General features: G+C 38.7%; 1 protein-coding gene across 9 annotated transcripts in view; it reads right to left on the bottom strand.

Moving 5' to 3' along the window:
• Window positions 1-26,062, bottom strand: part of SMARCA1 (SWI/SNF related, matrix associated, actin dependent regulator of chromatin, subfamily a, member 1) — an 89,333-nt gene that overhangs the window by 44,590 nt on the left and 18,681 nt on the right. For 7 of the 9 annotated variants that reach the window (XM_036305727.1, XM_036305728.1, XM_036305729.1 and 4 more), the window contains 11 exons: window positions 25,752-25,907; window positions 24,231-24,362; window positions 22,763-22,831; window positions 18,227-18,336; window positions 15,461-15,687; window positions 14,416-14,537; window positions 11,696-11,731; window positions 10,599-10,751; window positions 6,208-6,340; window positions 5,478-5,626; window positions 2,964-3,083 (listed from right to left, as the gene is read on the bottom strand). In XM_036305727.1, the coding sequence (XP_036161620.1) occupies window positions 2,964-3,083; window positions 5,478-5,626; window positions 6,208-6,340; window positions 10,599-10,751; window positions 11,696-11,731; window positions 14,416-14,537; window positions 15,461-15,687; window positions 18,227-18,336; window positions 22,763-22,831; window positions 24,231-24,362; window positions 25,752-25,907 (1,407 nt within the window). The remainder of the gene's footprint in view (window positions 1-2,963; window positions 3,084-5,477; window positions 5,627-6,207; window positions 6,341-10,598; window positions 10,752-11,695; window positions 11,732-14,415; window positions 14,538-15,460; window positions 15,688-18,226; window positions 18,337-22,762; window positions 22,832-24,230; window positions 24,363-25,751; window positions 25,908-26,062) is intronic. The other 2 variants (XM_036305730.1, XM_036305726.1) reach the window with 1 other exon arrangement.

Below are 26,062 nucleotides of genomic sequence, written 5' to 3'. Positions count from 1 at the left end.
GTCAGAGGAAGACAAATATCATATGATTTCACTTATATGTGGAATCTAAAGAACAATATAAACACACAAACAAAATAGAAACAAACTCACTGATACAGAGAACAGACTGATGGCTGCTAGAGCAGGGGGAAGGGGGACAAGTGAAAAAGGTGAAGCCTTAGCAGGCTTGGCTCAGTGGATAGAGCGTCAGCCTGCGGACTGAAGGGTCTCAGGTTCGATTCCGGCCAAGGGCACATGCCTGGGTTGCGGGCTCGTTCCCCAGTAGGGTGTGTGCAGAAGGCAGCCAATCAATGATTCTCTCTCATCATTGATGTTTCTATCTCTCTCTCCTTCTCCCTTCCTCTCTGAAATCAATAAAGAAATATATTTTAAAAAAAGAAAAAGGTGAAGGGATTTATAAGTACAGATTGGTAGTTACAAAATGAAGCTGTTTTTCAAAATTGCAATGTGGGATCCTGGACCTGATTTCCTAGATTTGATCATCCACACTAATAAAAGACAAAGATGCTAATTGACCATACCTTTGCTATACCCACCAGCCAATCATAAGAGTATGCAAATTAACCCAACAAAGATGGCCATTAAATTTGCATACTGCAGGTGGGGCAGGCAGCGCCAGACGCCACCAGGGAAGGCGGAGCCGGTGATCGCCTTGGCCAGAAGCCTGAGGCCTGGGCAGGGGCAGAGTTGGCGATCGCATGGGGCTGGGGGTCCCCTGCCCAGGCCTAACACCCCAGCCAGAGGCCTGGGCAGGGGCAGAGCCTGCGATTGGAGCGGGCTGCAGGTCCCCTGCCCAGGCCTAACGCCCCAGCCAGAGGCCTGAGGCCTGGGCAGGGGCAGAGCCTGCGATTGGAGCGGGCTGCAGGTCCCCTGCCCAGGCCTAACACCCCGGACAGAGGTCTTAGGCCTGGGCAGGGGATCTGAGCGGACTGGGGGTCCCCTGCCCAGGCCTAACGCCCCAGCCAGAGGCCTGAGGCCTGGGCAGGGGCAGAGCCTGCGATTGGAGCGGGCTGCAGGTCCCCTGCCCAGGCCTAACACCCCGGACAGAGGTCTTAGGCCTGGGCAGGGGATCTGAGCGGACTGGGGGTCCCCTGCCCAGGCCTAACGCCCCAGCCAGAGGCCTGAGGCCTGGGCAGGGGCAGAGCCTGCAATTGGAGCGGGCTGCAGGTCCCCTGCCCAGATCTAACACCCCGGCCAGAGGTCTTAGGCCTGGGCAAGGGATCTGAGCAGACTGGGGGTCCCCTGCCCAGGCCTAACGCCCCAGCCAGAGGCCTGAGGCCTAGGCAGGGGCAGAGCCTGCAATCAGAGTGGGCTGCAGGTCCCCTGCCCAGGCCTAAGGCCCCGGCCAGAGGCCTGAGTCCTGGGCAAGGGCAGAGCCAGCGATCACACGGGGCTGGTGGTCCCCTGCCCAGGCCTAATGCCCGGCCTAAGGCCTTAGGCTTGGGCAGGGGCCAAGCCGGGGATGGGTGTAAACTACAGAGGAAACACCTTTTCTGACCGCTCATTGGCTAAGCTCCCTGTATGCCACTGGTAATATTCTTAGTAACTTGAGTAATAAGAATCCAAGAAGGTGATGCAGGGTTTTTCCACCTCACTCCTGGAGAAAAAAATGAAGGTCTGCTGCCGGATGGGCTGAGAAATGTCATATCCTACCCTAGCCAGTTTGGCTCAGTGGCTAATGCCTCAGCCTGCCTACCACAGGGTGTGGGTTCAATTGTGACCAAGGGCATGTACCTAGGTTGCAGGCTCCTCTCTGGCCGGGGCCCAGGTCAGCGCTCATGCAGGAGGCAACCAATCAAAGTGTTCCTCTCACTTTGATGTTTCCCTCTGTCTTTCCCTTTCTCTTCCACATTCTCTAAAAATCAATGGAAACATATCCTCAGGTGAGGATAAAAAAATAATAATAAGGAAATGTCATATCCTATGAAAGACACATCTTGAAAATGCCTAAAGAAAGTTGTCATTTTTTCATGGTGAAGGGACTGGAGTCCGTGTTGATGAAAACACCTTGGTGGCTGTGGTGACTGGCAGTGGCTGCAGCAGCGGGGTGATGGGGCTGGTGCCTTCCCCTGATCAGCCCGGTCGCCTCCCACAAAGGGAGGCCAGACTGCGGCTTAGGCCCGCTCCCCAAAGGGAGTAGGGAGCGGGCCTAAGCTGTCAGTAGGACATCCCCTGAGGGCTCCCAGTATGTGAAGGGGGCAGGCTGGACTGAGGGACCACCCCCCAGTGCACAAATTTTGTGCACCAGGCCCCTAGTTGTATTTTAATAATGTAAGTTGTTAAAATTAAGGAAAGCTAAATGAAGGATATATGTGGACTGTGCACTATTTTTTGCAATAAAGTCTAAAGTCATTTCAAAATAAAAAGTTTTAAAATCTACAGTCACAATTCAATTAAAACAAACAAAATAAATAAAACTCCCATTTCTTTAAAAGATTTCTTGCTATTAACGTAAGGCATTATTTCATTCACCTTTAACAAAAGTCTTTCTATCATTTAAGTAACTATGTGTTAATAATATTATCACTAATATATTTAGTACTAAGTGCTAAGTACATTGTTCTAATTACTTTATGAATATTACCTCATTTAACCTCAGAATCATTCTAGGATATTACTATAACTTCCATTTGACAGGTGAGAAAAATGGGTACCCAAAGTCACTTAGTGATAGAGTTGGGATTTCAGCTTCAGAATCCAGGAACTCAACGACACTCCTACAGTGTTTCTCAAAAACAAAAGTAGTAGTCATAGCAGCAACAGCAGCAAAAATGATGATGACAATACTGGTAATAACAAACCAGTAAAATATATTAAAGGTAACCCTTTCATGAGATCTTCTGACTTACATCAAATTTCACTGTATAACAGAGTATTGTATTAGATAAGTGCCAGTGATGTTTATAATTGTTATGGGGAGAAATGATCATTTGAGAGTCTAAGGGTTGCGGATAAAAAGTTACCTTCTGTTTTTCTCTATAATCTTCTCCTTCAAACTTGTACAAACTTTGTTCAGTGTCCATTCTAAAATTTCTCAGAGAAGACTCTCCCATTTTCTGCAAGCGTTCATTCATCTCTGCGGTCTACATTTGAAAGCATTGAAATTAGAAAATCATCACTGAATTAGTAGTATACTCTATGTTTTTAAAAAGTCAAGTTTTGACACGAAATACCCAATCTGTTAACTTATAAGGTAAGGATGCAATGCTAACATCAAACTTAAATATAAATTTAACTTGCCCCAAGTATTTTAAATACTTAAGTGGTTCATCCAATTAGGCTTTCTTTAAAATCTTTTATCATTGAAGATATAACCAAATTATATTTTCTATTGCAAAATTTTAATGGGACAAATAGCTAGTACAAAAATACAGGAAAACATGGATTAAACAATTGGCATACTAACACAAGATTGCTCAAAATTCAAGATAATATCTGATACATGGAAAGATGCTCAATATCACTAATCATCAGGGAAATGTGAATTAAAACTACAATGAAATATCACCTCACAGCTGTCAGAATGGCTATCATCAATAAATTATCAAGCAACAAGTAATGGAGAGGATGTGAATAAAAGGGAACCCTTGTGAATTGTTAGTGGAAATGTCAATTGGTATAGTCACTATGGAAAACAGTATGGAGGTTCCTCAAAAAAATTAAAAATAACATTATCATATTATCCAGCAATTCCATTTCTGGGTATTTATCTGAAGCAAAGACAATAACTTGAAAAGATAGCTGCATCCCTCATACTCAATGCAGCATTATTTACAGTACTCAAGACATGGAAATGACCTAAATGTCCATTGATATGTGAATGGATATAAAATATATGGTATATATGTATACAATGGAATATTATTCAGACATAAAAAAAAGGAAATCCTGCCATTTGCGACACTTGGATGCACCTTGAGGGCATTAAGTCAGAGAACAACAAAAACCATGTGATATGTGGAATCTAAAAAAAAAAAAAACCTCATAGATACAGAGAACTGATTGGTGGTTGCCAGAGATAAGGGGTGGGGTCAATTATAAAATAAGTCCTGGAGATATAATGTGAATAAACAAAAAAATATGGTCTGAAAAGTAAATTCTACCAAGTTACAGAAAATATAGCAAATAGTGAACATAGAAAAATACCCCATGGGGATGAAATCAGCAAAATCCAAACTGTAAGCAACTCAAAAGGGAAATAACCCAGTTTCTATACCAAATAAATTACAAGGAAAATAATACATAAAAGAAGGGAGAATTACAGATTTTTAAAAATATAGATGACATATCAACCAATGGCAATGTATGAACATTATGTGTACTCAAATTTAAAAAAAAAATTTAAAAAGTATAACTACTTGTGAAACAATTAGAAATTTTAATACTAACTGGATATTTGATATTATTAGTGATTTATCAGGGTTTTCAGGTAGTGCAATGCTATAATTATTATGTTTTTAGAAAGAGTTCTTACATTTTATTTTTTAACTTTATTTTTATATATTTAATTTATTGGGGTAACATTGGTTAATAAATTATATAGATATCAGGTATACAATTCTATAATACCTCATCTGTATATCATATTGTGTGTTCACCACCACAAGTCAAGTCTTCCTCCATCACCATTTATTCTCCCTATACCCTCTTCTACCTCCTCCCACCCCCATTCCCTCTGGTAATCACCATAACTATTGTCTGTGTCTATGAGGGGGTTTTTTCTTTGCTTAATCCCTTCGGCTTTTTCACCCAGTCCCCCAACCTTCCTCCCCTCTGACAGCTATCAGTCTGTTCTCTGTATTTAGTCTGTTTCTATTTTGTTTTTTAGTTTATTTTGTTCGTTAGATTCTACATATAAGTGAAATCATAGTACTGGCTTCTTTCACTTAGCATAAAGCTATGGAACATTTATACAATGGAATACTACTCAGTCATAAAAAATAAAGACAGTCTTACCTTTTGAGACAGCATGGATGGATATGTCTACTTTTGTTTATGCTTAAAATTATCCAAAATAATTTGTGGCAAAAAGCAAATTCAACAGAAAACCAGAATATTCTGCAACAGCTTATTATATATACCTTAACAAATAATGCTTTAATATTTCATGAAATGTGCACAAAAGATTTTCAGTTAACAAAATTTATCAGCAGATGTTTTTTAATCCAGTGCAAAAAATATAGTTCTGATATATGTGATTAAACACAAAACTTATTTTGTTTTTATACCAACATTATTTTCAACAAGCATGTAGTATAAGGTCACTCAATGTTAAACTCTGGTTCATAGTCTTTCTTAAACTAAAGAAACCTAAACTACCCCAGGATATAAATCTATAATTTCTTAGAGAGGACATGAGTCTTTTGAAGAATGAGGTTTAAAACATGTATTTGAAACAACGCAAGTACAAATAGCATGTTGATGTATGTTGATTTCAAAACAATCCATCATGAAAACAAAATGCCATTTTAACTAACCTTCTTTTCCCCTCTTTCCAGAAGAGTTGTAATGTCTTCCTCTGTCAGCTCACTTTCCTTAGAAGCAAAAACATGAGTGGCTCCATGACGTATCATTTGCAACATTTCCTCTTTGGCCAGCTTGTTAGACTGTTGGTCAATGAGTCTTCCTAATAGTGAAAATAAAAGTTGTATATATTCGACTATATTCCAGAGAAAGCATGGCATAACAGTTCTAATAAGACACCACTACATTTATCCATAAGTAAAGCTTTATAAGAACAAAAATTAGTGAGCTTTAAAGTTATTTGTAATTAACAGCTCTACAAGTTTTTCTTCTATCATACCTTCTATTTCAACATGAATTTCCTTCTGTAAAATTCAGCTAAAACTCAGGACAGAAACATTTTTTCAAGTACAAACTTCACTTTTTAGATCAAAATTTTCTGTATGGAAAGATACCCTCAAGTACATGTTTTAAAAAAATTTTAACTCAACATTTTGCCTGTCAAAAGACATACCATTGACATTCAGCTATAAGCTATTAATGTTTAACTAGCTTATAGTGAATGCAAGGCTTTAGTTTAAGATTTAAATTAGCATTTTGTTTTAAAAATTGACATTTTTCGCCCACTAAGCTTGCAAATTTTGGTCAACTTTCACTAAAAGTAATCTCCTTTAAAGAAAGTTTTTTTGCATATATTTTTGCAAAAAAAAAAAAACACCTAATTAAGTTCATACATATACATACCTTGTTGTATAACAATTGAGTCAAGTCTCAGTTTTATCTCAGCTCTTTCTACAATCCTTTCTTCAACAGTGTTGTCAGTGATGAGACGGAACACACGTACTGGCTTCTTCTGACCAATACGATGTGCTCGATCCTGATAGAAAAAAAATCTATTATAAGATTTTGGTATTCTAGATAAAAGGTAGTATAGCCACCATCTGCTATAAAATTCTGAAACTAAAATTAGTTCCTAACCTCTCTATACCTACAAATTTTTTAAAAAGCATGATGACTATAAAAGGTAAAGCCCTACCATATAAACTACCAATTCCACTTCTGGATATTTATCAAAGAAAACGAAAATACTAATTCAAAAAGAAATATGGACCCCTATGTTCATTGCAGCATTATTTACAATAGCCAAGATATGGAAGCAACCTAAGTGTACATCAGTAGATTAGATGAGTGGATAAAGATGTGGCATATCCATACTAAAAAAAGGCTAGGTGGCCCTTGTGCCCTCACGTCATCACAAAATGGCCACCCCCATGTGGTCACAAGATGGTTGCCCCCATGTTGTCACAAGATGACCGTCAGAGGAGGGCAGTTGGGGATGATATCAGGCCTGCAGGGGAGGGCAGTTGGGGGGACACCAGGCCGGCAGGCGAGGGCAGTTGGGGGTGATCAGGCCAGCAGGGGAGGGCAGTTGGGGGCGATTGGGTCAGCAGGGGAGGGCAGTTGGGGGCAATTGGGCTGGCAGGAGAGGGCAGTTGGGGGTGATCAGGCAGGTGAGCGGTTAGGATCCAGCAGTCCCGGATTGTGAGAGGGTGCAGGCTGGGCTGAGGGATAGACCCCCAGTGGATGAACTTTGTGCACTGGGCCTCTAGTATCTATCTATCTATCTATCTATCTATCTATCTATCTAATCTAATAATAGAGGAATATGCAAATTTGTCCATTACAGCGTGATGTGAAGACTGGATCAGCAGGCTGCGAACCCGCCCTCTGCTGAAGCAGCTGCAAGGCCTGGGGTAGGATAGGATACAATAGGCGCAGGAATGGAAAAGGGAAGGAAACTGCACACAGAAGGGGGTGGCGACCGCAGGAGGGTGGAGCAGGTGCGCCCAGCGAGGGGGGGGTCGCAGGCAGTGAGGAGCAAGGAGTTCCGCCCAGACACGGGAGGAGGGCAGTGGTGGCCATTGGTGGGGAGGTGCTCACAGGTCCTGAATGGAGTGGAGCACTGTCCTAGGCCTTCTGGTCAGAGGTGCTCCTGCTTTTGTGGCAGCAGCGCCCAGGCCGTACGGGCCTCAGCCAACCTCGCTGGGCCGGGCGCCCTGGGCAGGGAATGGGAGCAACACAGCGGCAGGGAAGCTGGGGAAGGAGGGATGGTGAACACCTGGCTGGGCTGAGGCCTGGGCTGACGGTTAACGCCCGCCCCCCAACGGAAGCTTTAAGAAGGGAAGGAGGGAGGGAAGAACTTTATAAAGGAGTCAGTAGAGAGCAGAGTTAAAGAGGGAAAGAGGATGTGTGAGTGAACTGTAGGAGCTATAATGAAAATCAAGTATAGTTGTGTACTGGGGACAGATTTTAAAAATAAGAGTCAGAAAAGCAAAAAGATAAATGATAGTGAATAATTAGGCAGGTAGATACATATTAAAACAGTGGAAGTAAGTAGAGAAGGATGTGGATGAGAGTGAAAGAGGGAGGGAAGAAAAGTTTAAAGGGGAGCCAGTAGGGCTTAAAAGGAGAATGGGAAGTGGGAAGAAGAAAGAAATGGGGGAGGTCCAAGGGAGGAAGTGAAGAAAAAAAATTAAGGTGGGAAGGAAGGAAAAGGGGAGGGAGGGGTAAAGATAAAGGAAAGAAGGAATGTGGGGAGGGAGGGAGGGTAGGAGAGAGATGGGAAGGATGATGGAACAGAACTAGGAAATAAGGAGGAAAGAAAAGTTTACAAATGATGAGTCAGTAGGAAAAAGTGTTACATGAAAGAGAGAAAAATGGTGTGACAGGGAGAAGCCAATAAGGAAGTCAAATACAATTATGTGTGAAGGGGGTAAGATTTTTTAAAAAGTTTATAGGGGCAACCAGGCCGGCAGGGGAGGGCAGTTAGGAGGATCAGGCTGGTAGGGGAGGGCAGTTAGGGGATCAGGCCAGCAGGGAAGGGCAGTTAGGGGGATCAGGCAGGCAGGTGAGCAGTTAGGAACCAGAGGTCCCGGATTGCGAGAGGGTGCAGGTCGGGCTGAGGGACCCTCCCCATGCACGAATTTCATGTACCAGGCCTCTAGTATATCTATATCTATATATATCTATATATATCTCTATATATCTATATCTATATCTATATCTATACCTATATCTATATATATGAAATACTCGGCCATAAAAAATGAAGTCTTGCCACTTGCAACAACACAGATGGATCTAGAGGGCATTTTTCTAAGTTAAATGAGTTAGAGAAATACATTCATATATTTCACTTATATGTGAAATCTAAAAAACAAAGCAGAAATAGACTCATAGATACAGAGAACAAACTAATGGTGACAGAGGGGGGATGATCAAGAAGATGAAGACGATTCCGCAGCACAAACATTCAGTTATAAAATAAATCACGAGGATATAATATATAGCATAGGTAATATAGTCATCATTACAGCTTTGTGAACTTATCATGCTGGTCACTTCACAGGGTTTACAAATGTTCAACTAGGCTGTATACCTGAAACTAATATAATACTACATGCCAACTATATAAAATTAAAAAAAAAAAAAACTAGAGAGAGCTAAAAGCTCCTTGACTAAGTTACTAAATAATTTTTAACCCACTAAGTCCAAACACCTTCCACACAAGCAAGGACTTTTAGTAAGGGACAAAGTAGTTAACAAGTGTTGCTATGGTAGCAAAAGTCAGCTTTATCTCATCATCAAACACTTCCTTCTGCTTGCTGAGGCAATTCAGGAATCCGTAGTAGAGTCATAAAAATTAATTGGATACTAATATCCTCACTGTATATTGGTCTAGAATTGGTCCTATGGTTTATAGTTGGTAAAGCTGACAGGTGGCAAGTTCTGATAATATTAAAACATCTATGGCAGTGGTCGGCAAACTCATTAGTCAACAGAGCCAAATATCAACAGTACAACGATTGAAATTTCTTTTGAGAGCCAAATTTTTTAAACTTAAACTATATAGGTAGGTACATTGTTATTAACTTAATTAGGGTGCTCCTAAGGCTTAGGAAGAGCCACACTCAAGGGGCCAAAGAGCCGCATGTGGCTCGCGAGTTGCAGTTTGCCGACCACGGATCTAGGGGTAGTGGTTTTTAAAAAACAGAAGCTGCTAGAGCAAATAGGTGAAGGGAGGATGGTAGTTGAGAAAAAATCATCAAAGAAACAAAGTTCAAAACAGCTTTTGTACTAAATATAAAAATACCAGAGTCCAGTTACACCTTCAACACTGAAAGAGAATGCAACATCCCTACACATATTTTAAATTTCAAACTCAAATCAGTAAATTGTGAAACAGCAATACTCAAACAATTTTATGGAAATAAAGGTTATCATCAATAAGTTTTCCAGTTCAGTAACACTGTAACTTACTTGGCTTTCTCCTAGTTATATCAAGCAGGTAGTTTGGTACCATGCTAAAAGAACAATTATGCCAAAGCATATTGATTTTTAAATGTCCCAATGGTCAATATTTTCAATTCTCTATCATAAAAGAAAATGAAAGACTTCTAAGCTATGCCTCACTGGCATATGACTTCCAAAGACAGTTATTCCATAACTTCTTGGGATTTTGAATGAATAGTTCTTTTGAATCTTTTTACTTCTGAAATTATATTTCTATATCTTAAGATTGACAGAAGTTGTAGCTCTAGTTCAATAAATGAAACCATGATGAAAGGTAAGAGATATAGCTCCCTAAAAAAAAAAAAATTAAGGTAGAATAGTTCCTGATACTGGCAAATGTTTTCCTGAAATATTTTCCTTTGTTACCTTCTTACCCAAAATGTTTTATTACAAAAGTTAAAATCGCACCTCTCCCAATTTTAGTAGTAAGGATTTTAATATATTTAATTGGTAAGCAGAATAATATTAAGAGACGTTTAACCCTCTTCATTAAAACATGCATACGTCCTCTTCAAGACATTTCTTTTTCATGATAAAAAGCTAAAATCAACACACAAATGCTATAGTTGGATTTGGGTATGTTTGTTTTCATTTCCTTTTGTTTGTTTTTGCAGTTAGCACAATTGAAATATTGTTTATTTTCCAGGAGAATCTATTTTAGCATCTATAAAAACTCGCCAAAATTGTTGTTATCCTTTTATCATAAATTGTCTTTGTGCTATATAAATGACAATAGTATTCTGGGCAAAGAAAAATTTCTGACATCATTAAAGATTACTAACCATAGCTTGCAGATCAACCTGTGGATTCCAGTCTGAATCATACAGTATAACCACATCAGCACTGGCCAAGTTAATTCCGAGACCTCCAGCCCTGGTACTCAGCATAAAGATGAATTTGCTGCTATTAGGAGCATTAAATGCCTCTATTGCTTCCTTTTTTAAAAATTTACACAGGAGATGGAAGAAAAAGAGAGAAAATCAGATTATATTACCTTAAAATATAATTTTAAAATGCAGACTCAAAACCCCACTTCGTAATATTCTCCCACCTTCTAAAATATTTAAACATTTAGCTGTCTATATACTGTACTGTGTGAGTTGCTATAGGAAATATATTGCAGAAAGTGCCTAATCTTTATAAGAGTACATCAATAGAGTCAAACTTAGAATACTCATATAAATAAATTTAACTAAGCAAGTGATAAATCATTTGAATTATTAAAACAATAATAGTGAAAATGTTTTAACTAAGTGAGAGCTGACATATATCTAGGGGACAAAATGTCAGATATGTCAACTTCATTCCCATTAGTCTATGGTGAATTAATAAGGAAGGTATAGTTTAGGAGATCAGCCAAGAAAGAAAAAGTTTTAGAAATGGGAATGAGAGCAACAGATATAGGGGAAGGTAAGTAGATTTATTTCGATATGGTGAAAAGGGGCAAACAGAGATGTAATGAGGAAAATCAGGAAGGTATTCAAGGGATATATAGTAAAGAGTCTTAAAAATTAATGGAATGTTAATATCCTAACTATATAAAGATCTCATACAAATTAATTCGAAAAAAAAAAAACCACTAAGACCCCAAAAGAAAAAAATGAGCCAAAAAAAACAAAAAACAGACAATACACAGAAGAACAATCACAAATGGCTAATAAACACAAGAGTAATGTTCAATCCACCAGTAATCAAATAAATACAAATTAAAATATAATACCATTGTTTGAAGATTAAAAAAAAATGATAATACTCAATGTTGACGAAGGGGGCGGTGAGACGGGCACTCTCATACATTGCTGCTGGGAGTGTAAATTGGTACAACCTTTCTGGAAAGCAATTTGGCAATATGCATCAAGAGTCTTAAAAATATTCATACCCTTTGACCCAGTAATTCCACTTCTAGGAAATTATCCTAAGGAAATAATCAGAGACGTGCACAAAGATTTATATATAAGGACTTTCACTTTACCATTATTTATAAATAGTGAAAAATTTGAAACGACCTAAATGATCAACAATAGGGGGATAAATTATTCATAGTACATTCATAAGATGAAATATTACACTAAAATTATTTTTACAATGACTTTTTTACTGATACAGGAAAGTACAATTTGATGTTGAGTAAAAAGTATCAGGATACTGAACGTTATATATAATGTACATAGTATATCAATTATAATCTTTTAATGTATATTTTATATATACACTTATATTTATATACTTAATATATACATGACTATATACATTAAAAGATTGGCCAGAAATACTTTTCTTTTCCAAATTTCCTTCAGCAATCAAATATTACTGTTATAATCACAAAATATAGGCAGTTACACTTTTCATGAATGGAATGGCATGGTCAAAAGTTGCAGGCAGAAAAGGTGACTCCCACTGCCACAGTCAGTATAGCATGTAGAGAGGGCAGTATAGAAAGCAGCATGGTGTAGTGAGAGGCAATCTGGTGTAGAGGAAATAGCAAAAACCTGGGCGTGAATCATAACTCTACCATTTATTACATATGTGGATCTGAGCAAGCATTTAACCTCTCTGAGACACAGTTTCAAGTACAGAAAATTTTACCAATACTTTATTGGGCTGCTGGAAGAATTCAATTGGAACTATAAGTTGCCTAGCTTATAGTAGTAGTTGCTTGACAAATGTTAGTCCCTTTCCCTATAAAAGTGACGATGCCAATTAAGTTTAAGTTACAGGAACTGAGTCTGAGGATGACCAAAGACTTAGCTGAATTTAACTGTATCAACGGAGAAAGGGCCAATCTGTAAGCTGTTGAGAAAGAATTCTTTATTATCAGCTGAGAAATGATTAAATAAGGAATCAAATATGGTCTTCCCCTTCTTATTGGGAAAATAATAAAAAATGATTGAAATGATTGTGTGGACAACATAATGGAAAAGCAGGGCATTTCCAAAAAATAAAAAATGATCAGCTCTGACTTTGCTGTATCTAAAGTCAATACATGCAATTTAAAGCCTCTGGAGGGACAACAGTATTTGAAATGTTAAGAAAACCGAAGAATTTTGGGCATAATTTGGTAACATCTACTATGTTTATGAGGAGGGAGATCAGCTAGAAATGCATATTGGCTAGTTTAAGTCAGAAAGCATCTACCCTTCGGCCTTAGTATCATCTTTATTCCAGGAAGAAGGGTCATCATGAATGGTACTATATGGTCTACGGTTAGGGTGACTTTGGAGAAACCCATTCTCAAGAATAAATCAGCAAAAGCCCAATAAACCTTCAAGTTACCATTTTAGAAAGAGTAAAATACTATAGAGCAGGGGACAGTGTAAGCTTTCAAATGTCCCACTATTATAAATGTTACTGCAAGTGTTTCCCCAAAGTGGGCAGCAGGTAAACCCTTAATATGAAAAGGACCTGTATATCTAGCCTATGCTCCAGCCAGGCTTCAATGCAACATACAAGGGACAGAGGGCCCACCACAGCTATGGAGGGAGAAGGCCATGTGCTGAGTCTTTGTGACCTGAGAAGGGGCCCCAAAGTTGAGAGGTAAAAAGGATTGTGTGCAATTTCATGACATGCGCTATAAACTGCACCACACAATTTAAAAACTGCATTCATACCTATTATATCCAATGGTCCTCACAACGTTGTCAGATAAAAGAAGCCTAGGTATTAATATTACCCTTATAATACAGTTAAAGATACTGAGGCTCAGAGAATTAAATGGCTTGCACACACTACAAAGTGGTGGAGTTGGTGCTAAAATTCAGGTCTTCTGAAACCAAGTTCAATGCATTTTCCACTATACCATGAAATCACGATCTTTGCCCAGAACATGAGTACAGACTTAAAACAGAGGCCAAAGACAGAGTCCTGAAGGATCACAGAAAAGAGAAGATAAATTAGCAAAGCCCTCCCAAAAAGTGCTTTAAAAGGTTTAAAATACATTAGACCCATGACATTCGTGAGGAATAATCTAAGACCTAGAAGAATTTCCAAATATGAGAAAAATACTAGGTGCTAAGTAGGCTTCCTCACTAACTAAATGACTATTTTCTGCACACCAAACTTTTAGTATTCCAAGATCCAAATGTATGATCAGCACCTATACCTATGTTATCCCATTTCACTTTTACAAAATCTCTGTAAGATTGAGATTATTCCCTTTACAAATTACTATGTTTCTTGAGTCTTTAGGGTTGGTCATAAAGTGGAAAAAATCTCAATGTTAAACTCCACGAATGGTGAGGGTCTACTGTAGGAGGCAAATCAGTAAAAGAAAATGACATAAAATCAGAGGTCAAAGAATTAGCTGAGAAACAGTTAGTAATCAAAAGGTCAGAGATAGCAGTGGTTAGAGGAGGTAAAGATGCAATAGTGTAATATCCTTTAGATAAGTGAAAATGTCTTTGAAGACCTTGAAAAGAATGATTGGTAAAGAATCAGTATAATGGAAGCCAAACTGGAAATCTCAGAGAGAGAGGAGTGGCAGTGAGAAATTCAATGCATCTAGCTACAAAAAAGGTCAAAGTTCAAAACTCCTTAACGATGAAAACATCGCTTAATTTAACTCTAAATTTTGAAGTCTTCATTTTATTTTCTCATCCTTACCTCTCTTTCTTCATGTGGGGTTTGTCCATCCAATCGACAATACTCATAACCACGCCACATACAATAATCCTCCAAAATGTCCAGCAAGCGAATCATCTGGCTAAAAATGAGAACCCTTGAACCTAAAACATTTTACCAAAAAAAACAAGTTATTCAGCTTGTGTAAAACTAACCTGAAAGTTACAAAAATAACAGTAAGCATCATATGAAATATAAATATGTAGCACATGAACATTCTACTAAACACACACACTTACACACATACACACCTTCAAGGCATGCTATACATTTGTTGAGGTGATCTACTAGTAAAATCTGACTTAACTCTGTCCTGAGGCTGAGCAATGGGTCCACACAATCTTTCACTGGAATACTGCAAGAATCTTCTAACCTCTTCCCTCTAGTCTGTTCTTCTTAGTAGATTCCCCCATACTGCTTCCAAGGTTCTCTTCCAAAAATACAAGTCTGATTGTATCACTTACCACAGCCAAGTCTTCTCTGAACTGCCCTGCCACCCACCCTGCCTTCAAATAAGCACAAATTCCTTAAAGCATGTTTTAAAAGGCCTTTTGTAACATGGCCCCATCAATCTTCCCAGATTCATTACTGCCACTCTACCCCAAATACCATAAGCTCCACATTCCCTTCTTTCACACCTGTCTTCATTACTCTGGAAAACCCTTCCCCTCCTTTTCCAGTGGGTTACTTCTATACATTTTCCAGGACGCACCTCAAATGTCATCTCTGTGACCACTTCCCCAACTCCCAGTTTCTCAACAAATCACAGCACTTATCACAATGAACTCCAACTATTACTCCTCACCACACTGTGAGCTTCTCCAAGGCAAAGAGTATTTTGTGTGTCTATGCATCTTTTTATACCCAGCCTATAGGACAATTCCTGGCAAATAGTAAGTACTCAACAATGTTTCCTGACCGAATGAATGAATGAATGAATGAATGAATAATAAGTGATTCTGCAAAATGTTATTCATATACAAGTCATTAATATTATTTCATGTTAATAGAAAGACTTGTAACTCACCCTGTTCTTTGAGTTTGGCCAACAGTTTATCAAGAACTACCATTTTACCACTGTTGTTGACAATGTGCTCATCAGTAGTATAAGGTGGACCAGGTTCAGCACCATCAAACAGGTAAGGATGATTGCAACACTTTCGTAGCTGCATCAGAATGTTTAAGAGTCGCATCTTGTCCATCTTGCCAGCAGAGTTCAAAACATCAATATCTTTCATCAGGATTTTTGTATACCTAAAATTTTAAAATATAATTAATCACTGATTATTAGAAAGGTTTAATGCCATCAAAAACATCACTTGAAAGAACAATTTAGACTCCTATTTAAAGACTAGAGGCCCAGTGCACAAAAACTTGTGCACTCGGGGGGGTCCCTCAGCCCGGCCTGTGCCCTCTCGCAGTCTGGGACCCCTCAGGCGATGACCACCTGCTGGCTTAGGCCCGCTCCCCAGGGGATTGGGCCTAAGCTGGCAGTCAGACATCCCTCTGGAAGCCCGGGAGCCCTCAGGGGCTGTCCACTAGCCAGCGGGGAGCAGGCCTAAGCTGCAGTCAGACATCCTTAGTGCTGCTGAGGAGGCGGGAGAGGCTCCCACCACCACCGCTGTACTGGCAGCCGTCAGCCTGGCTTGTGGCTGAGCAGAGCTCCCCCTGTGGGAGCGCACTGACCACTAGGGGGCAGCTCCTGCATTGAGCATCTGCGCCCTGGTGGTCAGTGTGTGTCATAGTGACCAGTCAATCCCAGTCATTCTGCTGTTAGGGTCAATTTGCATATTACCCTTTTATTATATAGGATAGAGGCCTGGTGAATGGGTGGGGACCAGCTGGTTTGCCCTGAAGGGTGTCCTGGATCAGGGTGGGGGTCCCGCTGGAGTGCCTGGCCAGCCTGGGTGAGGGGCTGAGGGCCATTTTCAGGCTGGCCACCTTCTTCAGGGTGGGGGGTCCTGCTGGGGTGCCTGGCCAGTCTGGGTGAGGGGCTGATGGCTGTTTGCAGGCTGGCCAAGCCCCCTAGCGGGGAACCTCACCCCATGAGGGTGTGGCCATCCTGGGAGAGGGGCTGATGGCTATTTGCAGGTTGGTCACGGCCCCCAGCCACCCAAGTTCCCAGTGGAGGCTGGCTGGAAGCAGGTATCTGAGATTTATTTATCTTCTATAATTGAAATTTTGTTGCCTGAGCAGTGGCCACAGCCTGCAGGCGGGAAGCTTGGCTTCCTCCATTGCCGGGGCAACCAAGCCTCCTGCTTGCTCCAGCTCTGTGGCTGCCGGCCACCATCTTGGTTGGGTTAATTTGCATATAGTCACTCTGATTGGCTGGTGGGCGTGGCTTGGGCGTGGTGGAGGTCTGGTCAATTTGCATGTTTCTCTTTTATTAGATTAGATAAATAAGATTTTTGAGTCTGGCTGGAGTGCCTCAGTGGCTGAGCATCGATCCATGAACCAGGAGGTCACAGTTCAATTCCCAGCACTGGGTTTCAAACTCAGTCCCCAGCAGGAGGCATACAAGAGGCAGCCAATCAATGACTCTCTCTCATCATTGATGTTTCTATTTCTCTCTCCCTCTCCCTTCCTCCCTAAAATCAATAAAAAAAATACATTTAAAAAAGATAAAAATTCGATAGTAAATCAGATCAGCAAAACCAAGAAAGTAATAAAGGCTGAAACATTTTAACTTGTCTGTTGCCTATTAACCTATTCCTCTGCTTTTTCCATTACTAGAAATTACAATCAGCTGATAACTATTCAAATAACTATATCTGATAATTTTTCAATACACAATCACTATTTCTTATATCTCTCTTCCCAGGTCATTTTTTTTCTGATCCTATAAACATTTTTCATTTTCTTTTCTAGACCTTCATGCAGGCAAAAATAGACCAATGTATTCACCTGAATGGTAAGAATATTTAATTATAATAAGAGCCAACCTGCACTGAATAAAAGTGCCAAATAGCAAGTCACGGGCTTTATATGAATCATCTTGTTAAATCTTCATAAAAACCCTGAAATTTGTACTAGTATCACCCGCATTTTACAGACAGAAATTCAAGCAGCTGAGAGCAGTGAAACAACTTACTCAGAGCTACAGGAAGGAATAAAGCCAGAGTTTGATCTTATGTCTGAGTCCAGAAAAACATATTCTTCACAACTACCTTAAACTGGTTTCAATAACAGAGAAGTCATTATATGTCATAAATGATCTAATTTTACTTATATAAGCATCATACTGTTTCTCTTAGCAGCATTATTACACTATTAACATGTCTAATTTATGATTCCTTGTGACTCCTCTTTTGTCAATTTCCTGCTTTGTTTGTATTTATAAAACCATTTGAGCTTCTATTTTTATAATATACATAACCACCCATCTCATTATTACTGATTGTTATTATAGTTATTTCTATTTCCACTGATGGAAAAAATAGCAAATGTGTCCATGACATTATCCTCTTTAATCCTGATATCATCTTGATAAGCTAAGTATTATTATCCCCATTTTAGAGAAGGGAAACTGAGGTGACATAACTTGCCCAAGCTAAATAGCTCCTAAGAGGAAAAGCTCGGGATTCAAACACAAGTTTATAGACTCCAAAGCCAACGCTCTTTCCCAATGGCTAAATGAAATACTCACCAATTTTCCACTGAAATATGTGAACTACTTAACTTGCCATTGAAACATACAATGTAATTTTTGAACTAAAGGCGTAACTGAACCACTTCAAAGCTAATTTTTAATAACTCCTTATACATAAATTCTAATAAAAATAAAATAGCTCACCATTCTCGTTGCATTTTACTCAGTCCCAAGTAAATCTTTATTTCCTTTTTAGGAGGCAGGCTCTTCTCTACATCAGTTTTTATACGACGTAACAAAAATGGTTTTAAAACCTAAAAAGTTACAGTTTTTATAAAAGTTCATCAAACATTTCATATATAAACCTAAATTACACATGCATAATGTGATGGCACAAAATACAACAAAAATTAAGACTAGATTATTGAATAAGTAAAAAGGAGCCTTTAAAAATCTGTCATATAAGATTTTTAAACCTGAGAAGAAATCAATTTGGAGTCTCTAAAAGTGAAATAAAAATTCAGGCAACTCCAAAATGGTTAAATATATGAATGAGGAGAAAATGGTCCAATGTTAAGGAAGATATAAATGAACAGAGAAAAAAAGATGAAATAATGAGTGTATGCTTGCAAGGCAGATTCTATCACAAGGAAATAATAGTGCTACCACCTATAGCAGTGATGGCGAACCTTTTGAGCTCGGCGTGTCAGCATTTTGAAAAACCCTAATTTAACTTTGGTGCCGTGTCACATATAGAAATTTTTTGATATTTTCAACCATAGTAAAACAAAGACATATTTTTTATATTTATTTTATATATTTAAATGCCATTTAACAAAGAAAAATCAACCAAAAAAATGAGTTCGCGTGTCACCTCTGACACGCGTGTCATAGGTTCGCCATCACTGATCTTATAGAGTGCCTGCAATGTGTCAGAAACTGCACCATGAACTTCACACTAGTATTGAATCTTTACAGTAAATATTTTAGGGAAATGTGATTATTTTAATTTTTAAAATATCACCAAAGTTACTTGACTAATGAGTGGTAGAAGCAGAATTCAAACCCAGATCAAGTTAATTCTATAATCAGTTCAGTCTCTGGTTAGCTGTCATGAGCTGGTCAAGTTCCTTAACTCTTCCAAGCCTGTTTCCTCACCCATTCATCCAAATATATATATATTTATATTTATATTTACACACACACACACACATATATATATGTATATATATATTATATACATATATATATATATGGCAAGCATTTTTAAATGGGGATAATGATACCTATTTCTAAGCTGATGTGACAATTTGTGGTAGTACATGTGTAAAACTTAACCACAGCAGACATTACTAAACTATCACTATTATTATTAGAGATCAATGGAAGATAAGGAAAAGGGAGAAGTAAAAGCGGATTTCTGGTTTTTGATTTGGGCCTCTTAAATTTGTCTAAGGGATATTCTTTTTCTAAATTTATCTTTATTGTTGAAAGTATTACAGATGTCCCCTTTTTTTCCCCATTGACCTCCTCTACCCCCCTCAGGCCTTTCACCACCCTATTGTCTGTGTCCATGGGTTATGCATATATGCATACAAATTCTTTGGTTAATCTCTCCCCACCTACCCCTGCCTTCCCTCTGAGATTAATCAATCTGTTCCATACTTCGATGTCTCTGGATTTATTTTGTTCATCAGTTTATTTTGTTTATTAGGTTCCACATGAGTGAGATCATGTGGGGGATTCTTAAGAGTTTAAACTGCCTGTACGATATTTATGCAGAAGACTTAGAAGGCAATGGGATATGTAAGTCTAGAGCTTAGGACAGAGATATAGAGAGATAAAATTGAGAGTTATAGGTGATAGCTGAAACTATAGGAATGTATCCCCAGGGAGAACATGTATGCATAACCCATGGACGCAGACAATAGTGTGGTGAAGGCCTGAGGGGGTGTGGGATAGAGGGGGTCATGGGGAAAAAGGGGGACATCTGTAATACTTTCAACAATAATGAAAAAAAAGAAAGTCAAATACAAAGCCCTACAAAACACTAAATTTTGGGGAATGGACAGAGAAAGAAAAGCCCATAAAGGGGACTGAGAGGAGCAGACAAAGAGGTAAAAGAAGAGAAAATCCATCCTGTACCCTAGAAATCAAGCAGGTAAGAGTTTCAAGCAGGAACGATGGCCAGCTGTGCTAAATAGTACAGAGAAGCCAAGATACTGACCAAAAGGTATACCCTAAATAGAGCAACTTAAAAAAATCACTGAAGACCTGTGAGATAAATTTCAGTTGTATGGAATGGTTAGAATCCAGTGGTCAGTGGATCCAGGAGTGAATAAGGCCCACTAGAGACAGAATACCCTGTCCCTAGATCTGTCCAAGTTTGACATCTGAGGCCCAACTGCACTACGACTTGTATGACAAGATTCTTGGAAGATTTGTCTTCTATTCCTCTTCTGCATTCTTACAATAAATGCCCAATTACTTAAGGTAACTTGTTCTGTTTTACTCTGAACAAATATTTATAGCATGAGAACTATTGGGGATTCAAGTCAATGAATGTTTAATGAGCAGTTACTATGGATCAGGCACACAGGGCTAATGTGATGGAAAACAGACAGGGTTTCTGCCACATGAAACTTATATATGGGGAGATGGGGGGTGGACAACACGTTTTTGTTTTTATTTTTTAATTTGTAAAGAAGGTTTGAGATTCTCAGTAAAAACAACAGACCAAAAAAATAGCAAACATGCATCTGCATCCACTTCCACACAAAACTTCAGTAAGACAATTTTTAAAAAAAAATTAGAACTGTACATAAAAATAAGAGTGAAGCCCTAGCCTATTTGGCTCAGTGGATAGAGCGTAGGCCTGCGGACAGAAGGGTCCCAGGTTTGATTCCAGTCAAGGGAATCACATGCCCAGGTTGTTGGCTCGATCCCCAGTAGGGGGCGTGCAGGAGGAAGAGATTCAATGATTCTCTCTCATCATTGATGTTTCTATCTCTCCCTCTTCTTTCTTCTCTAAAATCAAGAGTGAATAGGAGCCCTGGCTGGTTTGGCTCAGTGAATAGAGCATCAGCCTGCAGACTGAAGGGTCCCAAGTTCAATTCCAGTCAAGGGCACATGCCTGGGTTGTGGGCTTGATCCCCAGTGGGGGACGTGCAGGAGGCAGCCAATTGATGACTCTCATCACTGATATTTCTATCTCTCTTTCCCTCTCCCTTCCTCTTTGAAATCAATAAAGATATTTTTTTTAAAAAGAAACGTTTTAATAAAAATTCCGTAACTTAATTTTAAAAAAGAGTGAATAAGAGATTAGGTAGCAGGGATGGAGGGGATAAACAACTCTTTCAAGAAGCTTAGATATCAAGAGTGGAAAAAAAAATCACTGAGAGGGACACAATATTGAGGGGGTACTGTTCTGTATGTGTGAGGGTGGTTAGCATAGTGTAGATTTGGATTTAATAAAGGAGATAACCTGAGAATGTTAAGGGAAACAAGCCAATATGGAGGGAGAAGTAGAAAATTCAGTCAGTAAAAAAGGATACATCATGGGGGAAATTCCATAGGAAACAGGAAGACATGAGATCCATGGTTCACACAGGAAGAATTAGGCACTGCCCAGAGAAACAACATCTGTTCCACTCAGACAGAAGGTAACACACATCAGATACCCTTGGAAGATGGATATCCTTAAAGGAGTTCCTACCCTAATAACTTCTATTTTCTCTTTGAGAAAGGAATATTGTTACTTGCTGCGAAAGGAGGGGGGCACGGAATACCTGGGATAAAAGTCTTGGGGAGGTGTGAAATGACTGTTATAGAAAATGGGAAAGAATGCTGTACAAGGCCATGGTGAAGAATCACTAGCCTCCTCAAATTCCAGCTTACGTTAGGGAACATGAAATCGTGGTTCCAGGCTGTACAGTTGTATAATCTTCTTATCGGTGTCGAGCAGCCCCAGTACAGAGTGGGTCACTCTGCTAATAAGTGGTAGAAGCAGAATTTACACCCCAAGACAGACACACAGTTACATTATTCCAGTTTAGGGCTTTCAGGTCAGAAATGAAAGATCAAGAGAACAAGGGAGTTTGGGAGTATCCACAACAGAGTGGTCCAAGTGTTAGAAAACGGGCTCATCGCTCGGTACAGAAAAAAAGTAACCACAGAAATAGGCTGATGGATGGAGAGAAAAAGCAGGAGTCCAGGACTGGAGGTCTCTGTAAGGTAACAAAATAAGTACAAAAGGAGTTACATGAGTGAAAGTATTAGAAGGATATGAGAAGTTATCAAAGAACGTAAAATTGGTGTTCAATAAATATGAGGGAGTCACCTGGTGATGAGCAGATGATGAGAAGAAAATGGGTAGCACCATGAGCCTCAAAGGAAGAATTCTGTACATAAGTGGAGAAGCAGTGGCTTAGAACTGGCATTGGCGAACTAGAATACTGATGTGCTCTTGAGGACCTGTGGAGCGTGTAGAGTGAACAGTCTCTACTGGAGAGGACCACATTATCCATTGGGGAGAGCAGAAGCAAAAAAACTATTCCACAGAGAGGCTGAGGAAACAGTAAAGTTTGTTTCCCAAAGAGGCTGTCAGGAAGGTTGAGAGGAAGAAGTGGTGAGACTGAGTCAAGAGGCAAACCCACAGTCCAAACAGATTCTATGGCAGTTTGTTTCTTGGCTTGCTAATCTCTATTTAATTACTAAATTTTCTTATCTGCTATTACTCACTGCGTGAAGTCTTTCCACAAGTTTTTGATCACCAAGACAATTTTTAGTGTCAAACCAAGAATCAAAGTCCTGTGGAGGGAAGAAAATTCTGCAATAAGTGCACAGGTTTGGGGGTTTTTTAAATGTAAACTCAATATTCTATAAATTCTTATACAATTGACATAGCAATAATTCATTTTAAAAGCACTATCAGCCCTAGGTGGATTGGCTCAGTGAATAGATAGAGCATCGGCCTGCGGATTGGAGGGTCCCAGATTTGATTCCAGTCAAGGACACATGCCTGGGTTGCAGGCTCCATCCCCAGTATGGGGTGTGCAGGAGGCAGCGGATCAATGATTGTCTCTCATCACTGATATTTCTATCTCTCTCTTTCTCTCCCTTTGAAAGAAGCACTTTCAAAATATGTAAACTGTAATGGCCAATATTATTTACGTCTAAAAATAGAAAAAAGCTGGAGCAGCTAACAAAATTTGAACTCCATTATACAGGAACTCAAACAGCAGTTTGTCCCTAAAACAATGTTATAAGGCTTCCCATACCATAACAGCATTTTATCCAGTAGGAGTATGAATATAGAATCGAAGACATATAATGATCATGAAAATGCAAATCCAACAATAAAAACCAAACAAAAGCAAGATAAGGTATACAAACCAATAGATAGCTAAACTTGGTACTTTTTGTTATCAATTAATATCAGTAATGAGGAAAATCAAGCTCGAAAGTCCTTAAATCATTCTATTCATAACCTTGTGTTAATGATAAAAGCAATATAAATCATACATTTACAAAATGCATTTTCTAATCGCATATTATGAGCTCCTTAGTACTCACCAAATGTTAATGCCTACAATAAGCAAAGACCATTTTAAAGACTCCACCTGCCAAATCACTCTGCAGAAAGCCCTCCTAATTCGATTAAAAGAAAACTGTGAATGCAGAAACCGGTTTGGCTCAGGGGATAGAGCGTCGGCTTGCGGACTGAAAGGTCCCAGGTTCGATTCCGGTCAAGGGCATGTACCTGGGTTGCGGGCACATCCCCAGTAGGAGATGTGCAGGAGGCAGCTGATCGATGTTCCTCTCTCATCGATGTTTCTAACTTTCTATCTCTCTCCCTTCCTCTCTGTAAAAAAATCAATAAAATATATTTTAAAAAAATAAAAAAGAAAAGAAAAGAAAACTGTGAATGCACTACTCTGAACTCAGCCTATCTCAAATCATAAGTTGTGGCAACAATGTGATATAGGCAAAGTTTAACAGCCAGGATAATCTCAAAGAAAAAAAAAAACTATTTCTCCAAATATCCCCATTGGAAAAATTTGTACTTAAGAGCTCTTTTCTGAGAAAACCGAAACACACAGATAAAGAATTACAAAGAAAAAAGAATTATAAATTTCAATCTATGCTTTAAAAACATATGCCTGCGAACATAAGAAAAATATACTCGAAACATATGACTTAAACTTACCTCTGCAGAATTAAAGGCATCAGGCAATAAAAAGTTGAGTAAGGCCCAGAGTTCATGCAGGTTATTCTGCAAAGGTGTTCCAGTTAGGAGCAAGCGGTTAGTTGACTTGAATTCACGAACAATCTCTGAAAGCTAGAGAAATAATAGTTATGTTAACACTGTTTTATTTATTAGAATACTCAATATTCAGTCCTTTATCCAACCAATACAGTTTTTGAATACAATAAAACTTAGCCCTATCTGTTTTGGCTCAGTAGTTAGAGCGTCGGCCTGGGGACTGAAGGGTCCCAGGTTCGATTCTGGTCAAGAGCACATGCCCGGGTTGTGGTCTCGATCCCCAGTAGGGGGCCTGCAGGAGGCAGCCAATCAATGATTCTCTCTCATCATTGATGTTTCTATCTCTCTCTCCCTCTCCCTTCCTCTCTAAAATCACTAAAATATATTTTAAAAATAATAATTAAAAAATAAATCTTAAAAAGGAATTTTCTATGAAAAACATCCTAGTTCAGGTAACATTGCCTCAGTAAAGCAAAACTGAATAAAATATTCTATGCATTTCTACACTTACAAGAATGCAGATTACAGTCATACCTGAGACCCTTCCCCCACTTCAGAAAAATTATTGTCTCCATTTTGGGATCACAGAAACAGTCAGAACTCTGTGGAATTCAAGCCAGTCACTTTACACAATATCTTCCTCACCCTGTCAATTATGTCATCTACATGCCTAGCCAAGTTCTAACTTGACTTGGTTGCAACTTTTAAGCAGCAGAGTTGAGCCCAATTTCCCTGTTATCTTACATTGACTTTCAAAATATATGGCCACACAAATGAAAGCAGAAAAAGTATAAAAGAACAGTAATCTTATCAATAAAAATACACATCTTTAGAATACTCTCAAATAAACAATTATTCCCTAACATGCATCCTTTTTATCTAGTATTAGTTCCAATTTGAAAGGAGTATGATCCACCTAGTCATGGTTCCGCTCCACTTCTGTCCCTGTTTCTCTCAAAGTAGTCCAGTGATCCAAAGAGAGGTTCATCATAATAACTGATGCTTTTCCTACTTTTGGTGGAGTTGAATGGCAAGAAATACAATATATTTTTATGTTAACACCACACTCTAATTCACACAAGTCAGATAATGCCAGGAAATGACTTTTCTAATAAAGATGAATATACATACTAGTAAGATAGCTCCTCAATAAAAATAAATCAACACAAATGACATTTGCACACCAAATATTAACAAAATATCAAAATTATCAGAACAGAGTTAGGCTGCAACAGATATAGCAAATGAACACCCATTTTTCATTACATTAAAAACTGTGCTCAATTTTTCCTGTGTTTTGTATTCAATAATTTAAACTCTAAAACTGTTTAAAATACTGATTTTCATTCATATTCCATGAATAAAATCACAATCTTCCTTCAGTTTTTTTATTTTGAATATAGAGAAGTAAACAGGCATAATAGTAAAAGAAATCTTTAATAAAATTATTGAGAACTGGCTTACCTTAGATTTTTCATTCTTTATTCTGTGAGCCTCATCAATGACTAGATAACGCCAATGAAACTTTTTAAATACAGATTTTTCTTTGATCACCATCTCATAAGAAGTAACACAAACATCCCACTCTCCTGGCATCATTTCATCACGAATAAAAGCAGCCTAATGCAAAATAAGATTCCTTATATTAGAGTATGCTGACAAGATTAACACAGAATTAAAGCATCAAGAGAAGATTAAAAATTCTAAGAGACCCTGGGAATCATTTGGACTCATCCATTTTAAAGATAGGAAAACTGAGGCACAAAGATACTTCA

The sequence above is a fragment of the Myotis myotis genome, unplaced genomic scaffold (genome assembly GCF_014108235.1).
Source record: "Myotis myotis isolate mMyoMyo1 unplaced genomic scaffold, mMyoMyo1.p scaffold_m19_p_4, whole genome shotgun sequence".
Classification (NCBI taxonomy): Eukaryota; Metazoa; Chordata; class Mammalia; order Chiroptera; family Vespertilionidae; genus Myotis; species Myotis myotis.
This window is presented reverse-complemented; position numbering and strand designations above follow the sequence as displayed.